Below are 13,029 nucleotides of genomic sequence, written 5' to 3'. Positions count from 1 at the left end.
AGCAATATGCAGAAACTTTATGTGGCACACAATGATGCTACCCAAACTCTCTAGATGGAGTAGTGCCAGTCATATGTTTGTAAATGTTGCTGTACCCACATGTCCTTCTGTGCTTAGAAACATTATGTGCAGATGTATGTGTAGACTATCTGTATCATGCAATGGCATTATTGCAATTTTAGTAAACCCTGCACTGAGTACAACAAGATTTACCTCGGGATTATGGAGTCACTGGCGTCACCACTTATTCGTGACTCAGTAAACAATACCTTTTTATTTTCTTTTACTTTCTTTTATTTAATTGTATTGCTCTTTTACTATGGACCATTATTGTGTCTGGAATAATTGATTGATTGATTGATTGATTGATTGATTGATTGATTGATTGATTGATTGATTGATTGATTGATTGATTGATTGATTATGTTAAGACTCACCATAAATGACTCTAATCAGTAACAGGAACAAAAATAAGTTCTTGATTGGGACATCTCTAGTAAGTTGTCCTACTCGCAGGTTAAGTTCAAGTTAAGCAATAACTCATTTCTTTCTAAAATACTAAACTTTCATGATTGTTTTTAAACTGATTGTTAAAGCTATTTAATGCCTATATTGCATTCTGTTCTGAGGGGCTGCTGTAGATCGTTGGTTAGGGCAGCGGTCTCGTAATCTTGTGCCATGAGGGCATCCGGTGTAAAACTATTGCCAAATCTGTCCTGCATCTGTGGCGACCCCTGCAGAGAAGGGGTCAGCCAAAAGAAAAAGAACAGCAACATTGTAATCTGTCCCGACTCCTGTAACTCTGTAGCTCTGTAGTAGCACTTGATACCAACAGGGTAAAAGAAATCTAGTTTAATTAAACTTCTTTTGAAGCCTGGATAAAATCTTAGTATGACCTATGGTCCCATGCCTTTGTATTAGAAAATATCTTTGTATGGCTGGAAGGTCCTGCTACCCACTGATGAGCTGAAAAAGGAACAGGACACAAACACCTCCGCACACGCACAAACACACATTTGATTAAATACAGACACTCTTGCATGCTCAAACACCCGCTCTTTCACTCTCACACGCGTTGTCATAGAGCATACTTTTTAAAGAAAATAAACTGATTCTTTAGCTTTGTTGTGCTAAATGCTTTTCATTCAAGCATGCCAGGCCACACAATGCAGGATCTAAGTTTTCTTTCTGATGGCAAATGGAAATGGGATTACCATATGATATCTGAAAAGAGGTACATGTTCTAGATGTTTTGCTCAAAACCTCAAAGGTGTGACAAATTTTTGTTAGGCCCAAAAATTTCTCTACATAAAAGTGAAATGTGCACATCCATAGAGGGGTCATGCTAAACTGAAGGTTTCCAGCTTTTCTAAAACGTCCTGCGGGGCTCAAAAATAAAGATATAGTTGGTCTGAATGAATGCCCTTTGGTCAACTTTGGTGAGTTAAATGTTTGTTTTTAGCAAAACAAGGTCTGTCAAAGAGACAGCTGATAGCGGACCAAGTTAAATCAGGTCTTTTGATGAGTTTAGGCAAACATTCGGGTCCAACATGTCTCTACAGTGAGACCTAAGAGCTTCAGGGAGAGAAAAGGGCATCAATGACTGTCACCTCTTCTGTCAGCAGCATGGGTCATCCAGGAAAGTTACTCTCAAGTCAAGTTGTGGCCATTCAATGGTACCTACTGCAAGGGCATATGCTGGTCTTTGTCAAGAGATACAGACAGCTTAATCTGGTATGGAACAGGGAGCACGTTTGCACAACCAGAAAACGGTGTGTGAATTTTATACCCGAGTCAATCTCCAAAAGAATAGTTAGGAAGACATCAGTATTTTGGTTGTTGCTCCAGAATTGATGCTTGTTCTGGTGGAAATGCACTCTAAGCTCTCAGTTCTGTAAAATTTCAGCTACTGTTTGACAAATATCCAGCTTACCCCTTGCACATGCATGTTAGTGATTTCTAGTGAGTTGCTCAGTGCACTCAACATTCAAAGGCTCAACCATAGGATGAGTTTCATGTTCATTTCAAACCATAGACATTTAAACAAATTTTTTTTTTTTTTTGGAGGGGGGCGGGGGGGGTTGTTTCACACAAAAAAGAATTGCAATCTCTGTATATTCAAGACATAGCAGTTGGTGCAGCATATCAGTTTAGTGGTTTTTGCGAAGCAGCTTAATTGCTCCCATCGAGTCCTCAAGCACCTGCAGCACCTAAGCTTGCAAAAATAATAATAAAAAAACTAAAGAAGCCATAACATTCATTGTCATCATCATCATCATCATCACTGCAATCCAAACCCCTCCCAGCATAGCCCAGCACCCCCCACCACCCCTTCCATGGCTGCCCACTGCCCTGCCCTGGTCTGCGCTTACACAGAGCGGCTAGAGAGGGGGTGCCGCGTGCTGTCAGACCTACCGTAGACAGAGAAGTCCACCACAGTCAAGATACACGGAGCACACATAAGACACAAAGCAGGAAGGAGGAGAGCAGAGACAAAGGAAGAGATTGAACTCACAGCAGACACCAAAGGAAGGGTAATCACAGCAAATGCAGTAGGCTGCACTGTGGGGGGTGAGGAAAACGACAGACGGAGAAGCCTCCTCATGAGCACAACTGCAACTTGTGCAGCATGACCGTTGAGTTTTAAAATAATTTACTTTTGGGTGTGTTTTTACTGCTCTTGCCAAATCATAATTTAGGTGTATAAAAATTTAAAAAAAACTTTATGGAACTAAGGCCACATCTTTGTGCATTCTATATGTTTTAGGCAATTTCTCTTTTATGGCAGCAAGAAAAGCAATCATTAAAAAGGAGTGAATAGAAAGGTCATTTCTCTGTCAAACCCCAAAGCACAAGTGACAGAAAGAGCAACAATAACACTCATGACGAATACATTAAATCACAAAAATAGAACAAATAAAATCAAATAAACAATAATTACGGTGGATATAGAATGTGATTAACACCTGTGGAAAAATTACTCTTGACTGGATTAGAAAGACATCATACCAACACACAACCTTTGCTAGCTTCTAATAAGCAATCAAACACATTTTTAAAATAACTTTAAAGTGGGGTTCTCTGGAAAGATTAACATTTTCTCTTTGAACAAACTCAGTTTTGTAGAAACTTTGATTTTAGACCCACTGGACGAGCTGATAGCTCAGGAAGCCAGTCAAACCAGATTGCTTAAAATAATTCTAGTTTTACAAATTTAATTGAAGTTGTTGCAAACGCTATTTTATAAACCTTTACGTCACCATCAGTTTTGCATTGCACTGTTAATTACATAGAATTCTGTGGTTACTTGTGCTAACAGTATCAGCAGCAGCTAGCTGTAGCACTTCCAGAGCAGCCTGCGGCCCTTCCAGCAGGAATATTATAATATTTTTTGATAAACTAGCAGTGAAATGCTAAATTAACAGTAGTGTAAATGCCTGTAAAATAAAGTGTTCATAACCTGCTAACACATTTTTGAAATTGGAGTTGTTTTAAGATGCTAGCAATCAACTTTGGTCTTAGTCTCGCTCAGATTATCCGTTAGCTCTTAATCCGGTCAGAATTGATCTCTTTCTCTAAAATGTGATTGAACAAAGCTCTATCTGCGAAAAGTAAGATACTAAGTGCTCATTTCCCTTTCACAGAGCCCCACTTCAAAAGACCCGAGTTATCACTTTAGGCGTTTTCCAGGCCGATGAACTAAAATGCAATAAATTAGCTCAGTGAAATGCATGACTCCTAGTTTAGCTTGAGCGTCACATAAAACTTGAGGACATTAATGAACAGGTCAACGTTAAATGTGGTTTGCTTTTATGCACCGTAGGCTTTCACAGCTTTGACATAGCCTCGCACAGTGAATCATACCTCTCCTCCTTTCAAGTTCTTCATTCCCATGTCACCCTTCCCCTTCTTGCCCTTCTTGTTCTTCTTCTTCTTGCAACAGCATTTCTTGATGATGCAGAAGCAACACGTTAGAATCAGTAAAGCTGCGACCACCGCAATGGCAATGATGGCCCAGGACGGCACTGAGGAGAACACACAAACCAGGACAAAGATGGCTCATCCACTCTCAGAAAAAAAAGTAAAAGGCAAATACTTCAGTGTTTGATCAAACAATCATTTAGCCTGCTTCTTGTCACGTCCAGTGCCACATATATTTAGTGAGAGGTGGTAGGTTAGCAATTAGGCTGAAGGGTAATTAGATTTCTCCGTTCTTAGAAAGAGCATCCAGTGATCAATACTGAATAAAGACATAATGGGGGCTGATGATGCCGGCAGCAAAAGAGAAAATCTAATTCCAAAATAATTCTTCGGAGTCACATCAATAAGAGACGGCTGATCAAAACAGTTTGGGGTTCTGCCTTGCACTCACGTGGTATCTTGTCGATTTCATTTAGGAACTTGTTTTTGATCTCGTCGAAGGCATCGTTCTTGTTGGCTGGTTCGGTGGTGTTCTCAGCAGAGACTAACGCGACAGGGGCCGGAGTGACACTCAACTCGCTGGCCCCCATCGGCTTAGCAGCAACCATGGGCGTCGTCTGGTGCTTGAACAAGTTAAACTTCATCACTTAGGCAATACGCACAGTTTCTGAAACAAACAAAGAGTCAGGAAACACAAAGACTTAGACTTGTGTACCAAAACACCACCATGTTTTCAAGGACAGAATTGACAGTTTCAAATAACTTGTGTAAGTGTGTAAATTGTAGAGGTTTTTTTTTTCAGACATGAAGATAACCAACGCTGATTTAAGAAAAGACTTGACAATACAACTATTGTGGCATAGTATCAGTCATGGTTTGTTAAAAAAAATGAATGATTAAGGTTTGTGTCCTGTAAGTCATCATACTTCCTGGCATATCATGTGGATCACATCAAACAAAAAATGTAAGACTTTTGCTTCTGCCCTGCTCCGTCTGCTAGCCCCAGTCTAAAAACGATTGGTAGAAATCCCTCTTCAGCTTGATGGCCCCTTCACCCCAGTTGTCTACCACCGAGTTGAGGTGTTGCCACAGCAACAAGCATCCACAAACTTACAAAGGCAGTTTTGTTCAGCTGCCTCAGTATTAGGGTTACACAACAGGGTCCACTTGAAAACACTGCGCCTTTCCTCACTTAAAATGACAGAGAACCTTTTTAACAAGTGCATCTGAACACTTTAGGAAATCCAAACAAAATGTCTAGGTGCAGAAAGGCAGTCCAACATCCTCCTGTGCTGCCTGATTCAACTCAACACCAGGTGGTGATCCGATTAAATCTCAGCTCCTCTCTTCACTCAAGAGTGTAAAATACAATGTGTTGCTACAGTTATAGAATCAATAAATAGTACGGTCCTGTTACCCAGTGCACCTAAAGAGATAGTTTGGTTTTTTGAACAGTGACGGAGTACATATGAGTGGTCAGTATGTTACCTGCAGTAGACAGCAGTTAGATTCATGTGAAGATGAAAAAGTTCTCATGAGGAAGTCTAACTAACAGCTACAAAGGATAGAGGTCATTCAAGAGAAAAATTTCCACCATCTAAACTAAGTCAAATGCCACAATTATCTAGCTGTTTGAATGAATGCTAATTAAAGGGATAGTCTGGTCAATTTTGAAGTGATGTTCTGTCTTTTAGCTATCAATATTTAGTACCTTTTCTGCTGCGATATCAGTCATGGAGCAGTCATAGAGTATGTAGAAAAGGGCAGAAGTCTTTGTACAGGCTAGGCTAATAACTAGCCAAATGAGAGCACTTTTTTTTTTATTGTTTTTTAGGTTTAATAAACCACTCTTTCTGTAAGACAACATACTGGTGTGAAAGAACTACATTCACTCATATTCTTCACTTTTGCATGACACCATTTGTTTAATTTGTTATCGTTTTCTCAACCAAACAATGTTCAGGTTACTACACAAATATTTAGGAGCTGAGCTTAGACTGCGTAAATGACGATAGTGCAGAGGCTGCAAACATATCAGTCTGCCTGATCAGCAAGTGTAGTCAATCCAAAAGTTTACTTAACCACCGGCAGACAGATACATTCAGCAGCGTCAGGACACCAACATTTACACAATGTATGAAATACGTAATGTTATGTTCTCTTAAACTGGTAGGAAAGTTCTGAGATCAGTTTTGTTAGTTTTTTTTTCAGAGCAGCTGTGATTTCCCCTGAGATCACTCTGACAAGATAAGATACTGACAGTTTATAACTACTCCACAGTAGGAATACGCAGTGATTTTTGAATATGCAAAGATACATCAAAAGGTACATATTCTAAGATTTAATGTGACTGTTGTTTTAATAGGTGTTTAGAAGCTGTTTTTGTTTGTTTGTTTGTTGTTTTGGCACCTGATGGTAACACACTGCTAACAGCAGCAGTAATGTGCCAAGTTGAATCCTAACCACCACGGAGCTTTTTCAGATGAGGTGTTATTTTATTGACAATGTGAGAAATAAATGTTCGGATCAGCATTTCTTTTTCTCGCGTCTATATTGGTTCAGCTCAGGCTGATGTTGTGCTGACACTTGTGCTATGAGCAAAGGATGAAATAAACACATTGTGAAATGCCTGAAAAGCTGTGACTTGGTGTGTGTGTGTGTGTGCTGAGTGTGGTCGGTCAACTGGGGTCAATGAAATGCCCATGCCTACTTCACACAGGTTTTTTTTTTAAAAACAAATCAAAACTTCTCTTTACTGAACATTTTCATTACTAAGATAAGTGATAAAAAAAATAAATGTAAAACCAACTCAATTATTAGTGTTGCGAGAAAGGGTAAAAAAAATTACTTTTTTATGTTTTATAGAAGATTTGAAACTCAAATTTACTATTGCTAATGAATAAAAAAGAAATAAAATGTTTAGGAGGTCCAAAACAATCTGATATACCAACAAATGTTTGTTCTGGAATACAACAAAAAGTTAAACAGGTTATAATTTCTTTATCTTTCATTGATGAAAGTGAAAGGGTGATAATGTTTTTTTGCGGACAAGTTGGCAACCTCTGGACAGATTTTAATGAAACTCTCAGAAAGTAAATATTGGATGTAAATCTACAACAGCATAACTTTTGGAGTCAACCCAGTTCAAGATGGTCACCACAACTAATCAACCATAACCAACATAAAATTGGCTATAATTCAGTAAAGGTTACAGATATTGAGCTAAAGTTTGATCAGATTGTAACTGGGAACCATCCTTAACGCATACTCCAAGTGCTAACACATCCCACCAGATCTTACAACACTGCATGACTTTAGGCAAAACATCATTTACAAAGTTTGGCCAAAATGGTTATAACGTCATCATTTTTCATCATAAAATAATTTTGGATTAAAACTCTGACATGAACTGCAGTGAGCAGTATGCATTCATACTAACTTTTTTTGCACATTTTCAGGCAAATCTGTTCTCCCTGATTTACCTATAATAACCTCTTTAACACTGCATTAGCTGCTGGTTGCATGCAAATTAAGCTCAGTGAGGCTCTTTGCCATAACAGACAAGAAACACTTAAATAGCCAGGAGGGGATGGTGACAGAACAGCACAAATACCAGTTGGTCAGTAAAAGTGGCCTATGATCTCTTAGTCTGCTTTGTTTGTTGTCATTACTTTTATTTTAAATTTTCTTGAGTTTGTGAGGTAAAGTCAATGAAGTTGCACATTACTAGTTTGAAATTTTTTATGTATTTCTTGTCTCTATTCTGTAATGTGGCAGACATGAAAAATCTTGATATCATTTCTAAGTTGGATCCTTATGACTTTAACACCACTGTCTGTCATGTATAAAAATTGGGATCAGGCACCAAGTTACCAAAGACAACTCTAAAAGCATGAATTTGATCTGATTTTGTCTTCAAGCTACTAGTGCCTGACCAGGAGAGGTGTTTAGCCATAAAAAGAAATAAAGTAAACAACTGCAAACCATCCACCAGTGGTGTTTCCACCGAGCCAAACAAATGTTCAATCAGAGCTCTTATCGGTTCCAGAAATCACAGTGTGACAAGTGCAGCTGAAAGCGGCCTGCCGTCACATTGATGAGTGATCGAGCGAGACCTCGATTCAGAAAGCAGAGACAGATGACAAGCATAACACGAGAGGACTTGTGCTCCTGATTTGATTTCAGACATGGTGGTACGGGTGGGGGTGAAAAAAACAGGAATCTCCCATTTCTCAAGCCCCAATTCTCCAAGTTGCTGCCAGAGATTCTGTTTCTATTTATTGCTGCTTATAAATAATTCAAAATGAGGCTGACAGCAGGCTTATATTATTCAGAGAGGCCTCAGACTGGTTTATACATTTTCAAATATGTGACACTGAAAGAACCTGCGCTGCTGATGTTAGTAACATCAAATGCCTTGTGTAGATATAAAGAAATGGGAGGCAGAGTTTTACACTTTTTGAAATTTAGAATATTATTTCAAGAAACGTTCACTCATCACACACTTTACTTGGTTTGGGTAAAAAGAACTGTATGCCCCTTTTTCTCCACTCTTTGCTTTAGAGTCTGTGACAATGGCTTACATCAGAGGACATGTCCATTTTGTCCTGTTTGTCCCCCGCATGAGGCCAGACCAATTAAATTAACACACGTTCTACCTCGTCCACTCTGAGAAGGACAAGGAGGACAGACAGAGGAGACACAGACACAAGCCATTGCTTTTATAAATGCATTTTTCAAGAATATTGCTAGACTTCTTCAAGTCATTCTTTCAGGCTAAAAGCAAACACATTTTCTGCTAACTGAGGCTGTGATAATGTGTAAAACAAAAGGTAATCTACAAACAGGTAACAGGAAAGTTCTTCCAAACTGAATGATCATTCAAATTGTTTATCTGTGCCCACTGGATATGTTTGTAATAATAATAATAATAACAATAATTCCTGCCTGAAGGACTGGGCAATTTGTAATGTTTGAATCACTTAATAAATCTACATCCAGTCCGGGATGGTTAGGATGAAGTGGAACAATCTGTCCAAAGGTCGACGCTAAACTGAAAGTCAAAATTAAAACTTTTCTCCTGAATTTTAACCCCCTTTAAAATTTTGAAACATGAAATAAATGCAGAAAACAAATCTTAAAATGAACACTTTGTGTGGGGAAAGTGGCAAGAAAATGAAACTATAATGAATTTCTGCTAAAAGTGAGCAACAATAACTCCTTAGCTCCAGGGGTTTTGTACAGAAGAGGTTTGTATCTGTTTTGTTTGTTTTGTTCTGTGACTTATTAAAGAGCAAATTTACTTTTGTTTCTGAATGTTTGGGTTTTACAGTGTCGCATGACTGCAAAAGTAAATATTTTACTTCTTGTCTCCCTTGGAAAAGGGACTGAGTAATGTAGCAGTAATTGGTGCTTCGTAAAAATGCCACTGAAAAAGAGACAACTCCTGGTTACTGGTGATGTCAGAGGAACAACCAAGGGCTCAACAATATCATAAGAATTTGTGTTTAAAGGAAGATGGATTTCATACCAAACTTCCCAGCAATCCATGAGGAAGCTGAAATATTTTGTTTCCCAAAGTAGTGTGCTAAAGAACGTGCTATAAGTGCAACCTAAATCCACTTACAGGCATAAGCACGAGATCAAAATTTGTTTGTCACCACTGAAGCCTTTGAGCAAGACTTTATATAAAACCTTGATTGCTGGGATCCATGTGACTTAATCTCCATCTCTTAGTGTGCATCTTGTTTTGTTGGAGAATGACTCATCATAAAGAGTTAAAACAAACTGCTTGGCTGCACAGCCCACAGCTGTCTTCAGCCTGATCTGGCCCTTATCACCAAATACGCTGCTCTGCACTGGATGTGGATGAAGTACTTTTATCTTCTCTGCACAACCAAACTACTGACCTCACTCAATCGCAAAGCTTTTTTTCTGTGGCACGGCACCTATATAATATGCTGTATCTCATAAACTCCCACAGAAGGAACAAATGTGAAGCTGAAGCAAGTTGACTGACAAAAAAAGATTCCTCTCAGCTTTGAGGAGAAAAAGCATCTTCATAACTGTACCTGCAGCTTTTGCTTCACGATTCATGAGATAGGAAAAAATAGGTACTTCAATGCATGAGAACTGAAGAACTCTTATTACCATTCGCCTGTTATTCTTTCGTATCTGTCACAATTTTCAATTCACTACCCCTCCGGCAGCTTTGAAAAAACCCTTACATAAAATGACATCAAAACTTGCAGCTCCATTGGTAATAGTGTGCCATGATTGTTAGTAGCAGAACAACATATGGCAGATCTAAAAAAGAAATGCAATAAATTTACACATACACAACATTGGGACTTTAGCAAAACAAGTAAGAAAACCCAGCACTTTTTGAAACTCTTTAGCTCAGACATACTTCAAAAAAAGCATCATTCAAAGTTTAAATGGGGCACAGACAGTTGGACTTTACATGACTGAACTGGCACTTTGATGTCTTTTACTGTTTTTGCACAACTGCAGTTTACGTTTTCTGGATTTTGAAGAGTTTATCACAGAGTGTTCAACTTCATGAGGCTGTCACATCAAGTTTTTAATCTGTCTAAACTTTCTAAAGTTTTTGCAAACAAACTTTTTATATTTTAACAGCCTTTATGATTCTCATACATACACAGACATAACTGTCTGCTCCAGAACCTAGTTTTCTCTTAAATTCCTTCAGAATGAGTGCGCACATCCAACCTCTCATTTTTTCATTGTATCTGAGGTCAGAATTTGTTTCCTCAAAACTTAAGTGAACGGTCTTTTTAAGTTGTAATATTTCCAGTACGACTGCCACATTCTAGTGACTGTTTGAGACTCTAGTCTGTGTTTCTGTCTGCTATTGTTTCAAACGGAAGGCTGTCATGGAGTGATAGAAACAGGTGTCTTGTTACCATGGTGATCTTAATGAGTCACTTGCAGCAGCTTTAACATTTCTTTTGATTGTGCTTTTCTTTACGCTTCTTATACAGTTCATAAAATGAAGCTGTAGGCATTTTGTCTGCTTAGGTTGTGACAAAAGTAAGTCCTAAATTACTGCTGGGTTCTGTAAAAGAAAGTTGATGTAAGTTGGATTTTTTGGCAGTAGCTGCATTGGCACTTTTTCAAATTTCTTTAGAAATGTTATAGTTTTAGTACTATGACACTTGTACTGGAAATATATGTAGTAGAGAGTGGAGAGACCATAGAAACTGAGATGGTAAAAAAAAGAGTACAAGAGGAGTACAAAAGTATTAGTTGAATTCAAAACCTGAAAACTGTCTCCCAAACTAGTACACTACATTTTTAATTTCTTCAGGTTTTGTTTCTTATTAGAAGCCATTTTAGCTCTGAACAATGATAGTCTCGGTTGCAGAACAATTAAGAGGATAAGTTGGATTTGAATTAGTACATAGGTGATATTTTTTAAAAATATTCCTGCACATCTTTAGTTTTATCTGTTCATCATATTTTCCCTGTCATCAAAGACCAACAGCACTGATACACTCTACAACATGTGGATGTGTTGCTGCAGAGACAAACCACACACAAATATGTTGAAATTGTCATAAAGTCACCAGCAACTTTACAAGACACACTTGTTCAATTGCTTGTTAACCAAAATAGCTAATCAGACAATCCTGTGGCAGGAACTCAATGCCTTTAGGGATGTAGATGTGATGAAAATGATTTGCTGAAGTTCAAGCCAAATGGGGAATGGGGAAGAAAGAGGATTTAAGTGACTTTGAATGTGGCGTGGTTGAGTATTTCAGAAACTGCTGATCTGCGGAGATTCTTACACACAACCATCTCTAGTGTTTAAAAAGAATGGTCTAAAACTAGAAAATATTCAGTGAGCATCATTTGTATGGATGAAAATGCATTCTTAATGGGCAGACTGGTTTCAGGTGACAAAAAGACAATATTTGCTCAAATAACAACTTGCTCCAACCCAGGTCTGCACAATACCATTTCTGAACAGACAACACGTCCAAACTTGAAGCAGATGGACTACAGCAGCAGAAGATCCACCAGGTGCCTCTCCTGTCAGCTAAGAACAGGAAACTGAAGCTACAGTTCACACAGACTCACCAAAGTTAGACAATAAGAGATTATAAAAACATTGTTGGTCCAAAGAGTCTCGATTCACTGAACTCCAGTGGTCTCCACAGTCACCAGATCTCAATCCAATCAATCACCTTTGGGATGTGGTAAAATAGGAGATTCACATCATGAACGTGCAGCTGACAAACCTGCAGCAACTCTGTGATGCTAACATGTCAGTATGGACCAGGATCTCTGAGGAATGTTTCCAACATCTTGTCAAATCATGAATCTTGTTGTCATGAAGAATTAAGGCAGTTCTGATGGCAGAGAGGGTCCAACCTGGTACTAGTAAATAAATAAAGTAGCCGGTGAGTGTAAATAAGTCTTTTTGGTCAAATCTTTACTCTATCATACTCTAGCACACTAAGACATACAATACCTAAAGAAATCTGTATCTTGGGCACTTGGAACAAGAAACTAGTAAAAGACCCCCATACAGCAGTGGTTTGAAATTTTAAAATATATAGGTGCAATGAAAAAATTCATTTTCTTTCTCAGACTGAGACAGAAAAAATGTGTACATGAATGGAAAAAGGGGACAACAGAAAATAGACCTATGACCTCATAATCTTATTGAATGGATTAAAGGTCTATAATGGTGGAAATGTAATCTTCTTAATGTATCGTTTTCATACATATAACTTCTCTTATTTTGTTTCAGTTTGGTTGTTTTACTCTTTTTTTAAATGTGTCGCCTGAAAGAAAGTTATGTACCATACTTGTTTTTTTGTTTGTTTTGGGGTTTTTTTTGTTGTTGTTGTTTCTTGCACAACTTAAAAGCTTCATTAAGCTACAGTAAAAAAAGAAAACTCTACAACATTCTGGTAACATAAAACTCTGTTATGCCTTCTCAATCTGCAATATTGAATAAACACACGACTAGGAAATGATCCTCCAACACTTATCTTTTATTTATTTATATCATATTCAGTGACTCAGAGTAGCATCCTTTGCATTGAAAAAACCCCAGCTTGCAGATAAGCGAGCTCT

The 13,029-nt window shown here is 38.1% G+C and overlaps 1 protein-coding gene across 3 annotated transcripts in view; it reads right to left on the bottom strand.

Annotated features, from left to right (window-relative positions):
* The window catches only part of LOC108232021 (synaptotagmin-2), a 78,209-nt gene that overhangs the window by 15,450 nt on the left and 49,730 nt on the right, over positions 1–13,029 (bottom strand). For all 3 annotated transcript variants that reach the window (XM_017409490.3, XM_017409492.3, XM_017409491.3), the window contains 2 exons: positions 4,373–4,588; positions 3,865–4,025 (listed from right to left, as the gene is read on the bottom strand). In XM_017409490.3, coding sequence (XP_017264979.1) covers positions 3,865–4,025; positions 4,373–4,565 — 354 coding nt within the window. In that variant the 5' untranslated portion in view covers positions 4,566–4,588. The remainder of the gene's footprint in view (positions 1–3,864; positions 4,026–4,372; positions 4,589–13,029) is intronic.

The sequence above is a fragment of the Kryptolebias marmoratus genome, linkage group LG8, assembly GCF_001649575.2.
Source record: "Kryptolebias marmoratus isolate JLee-2015 linkage group LG8, ASM164957v2, whole genome shotgun sequence".
Classification (NCBI taxonomy): domain Eukaryota; kingdom Metazoa; phylum Chordata; class Actinopteri; order Cyprinodontiformes; family Rivulidae; genus Kryptolebias; species Kryptolebias marmoratus.
Note: the sequence above shows the minus strand (reverse complement) of the source record. Positions and strands in the feature narration are given on the sequence as shown.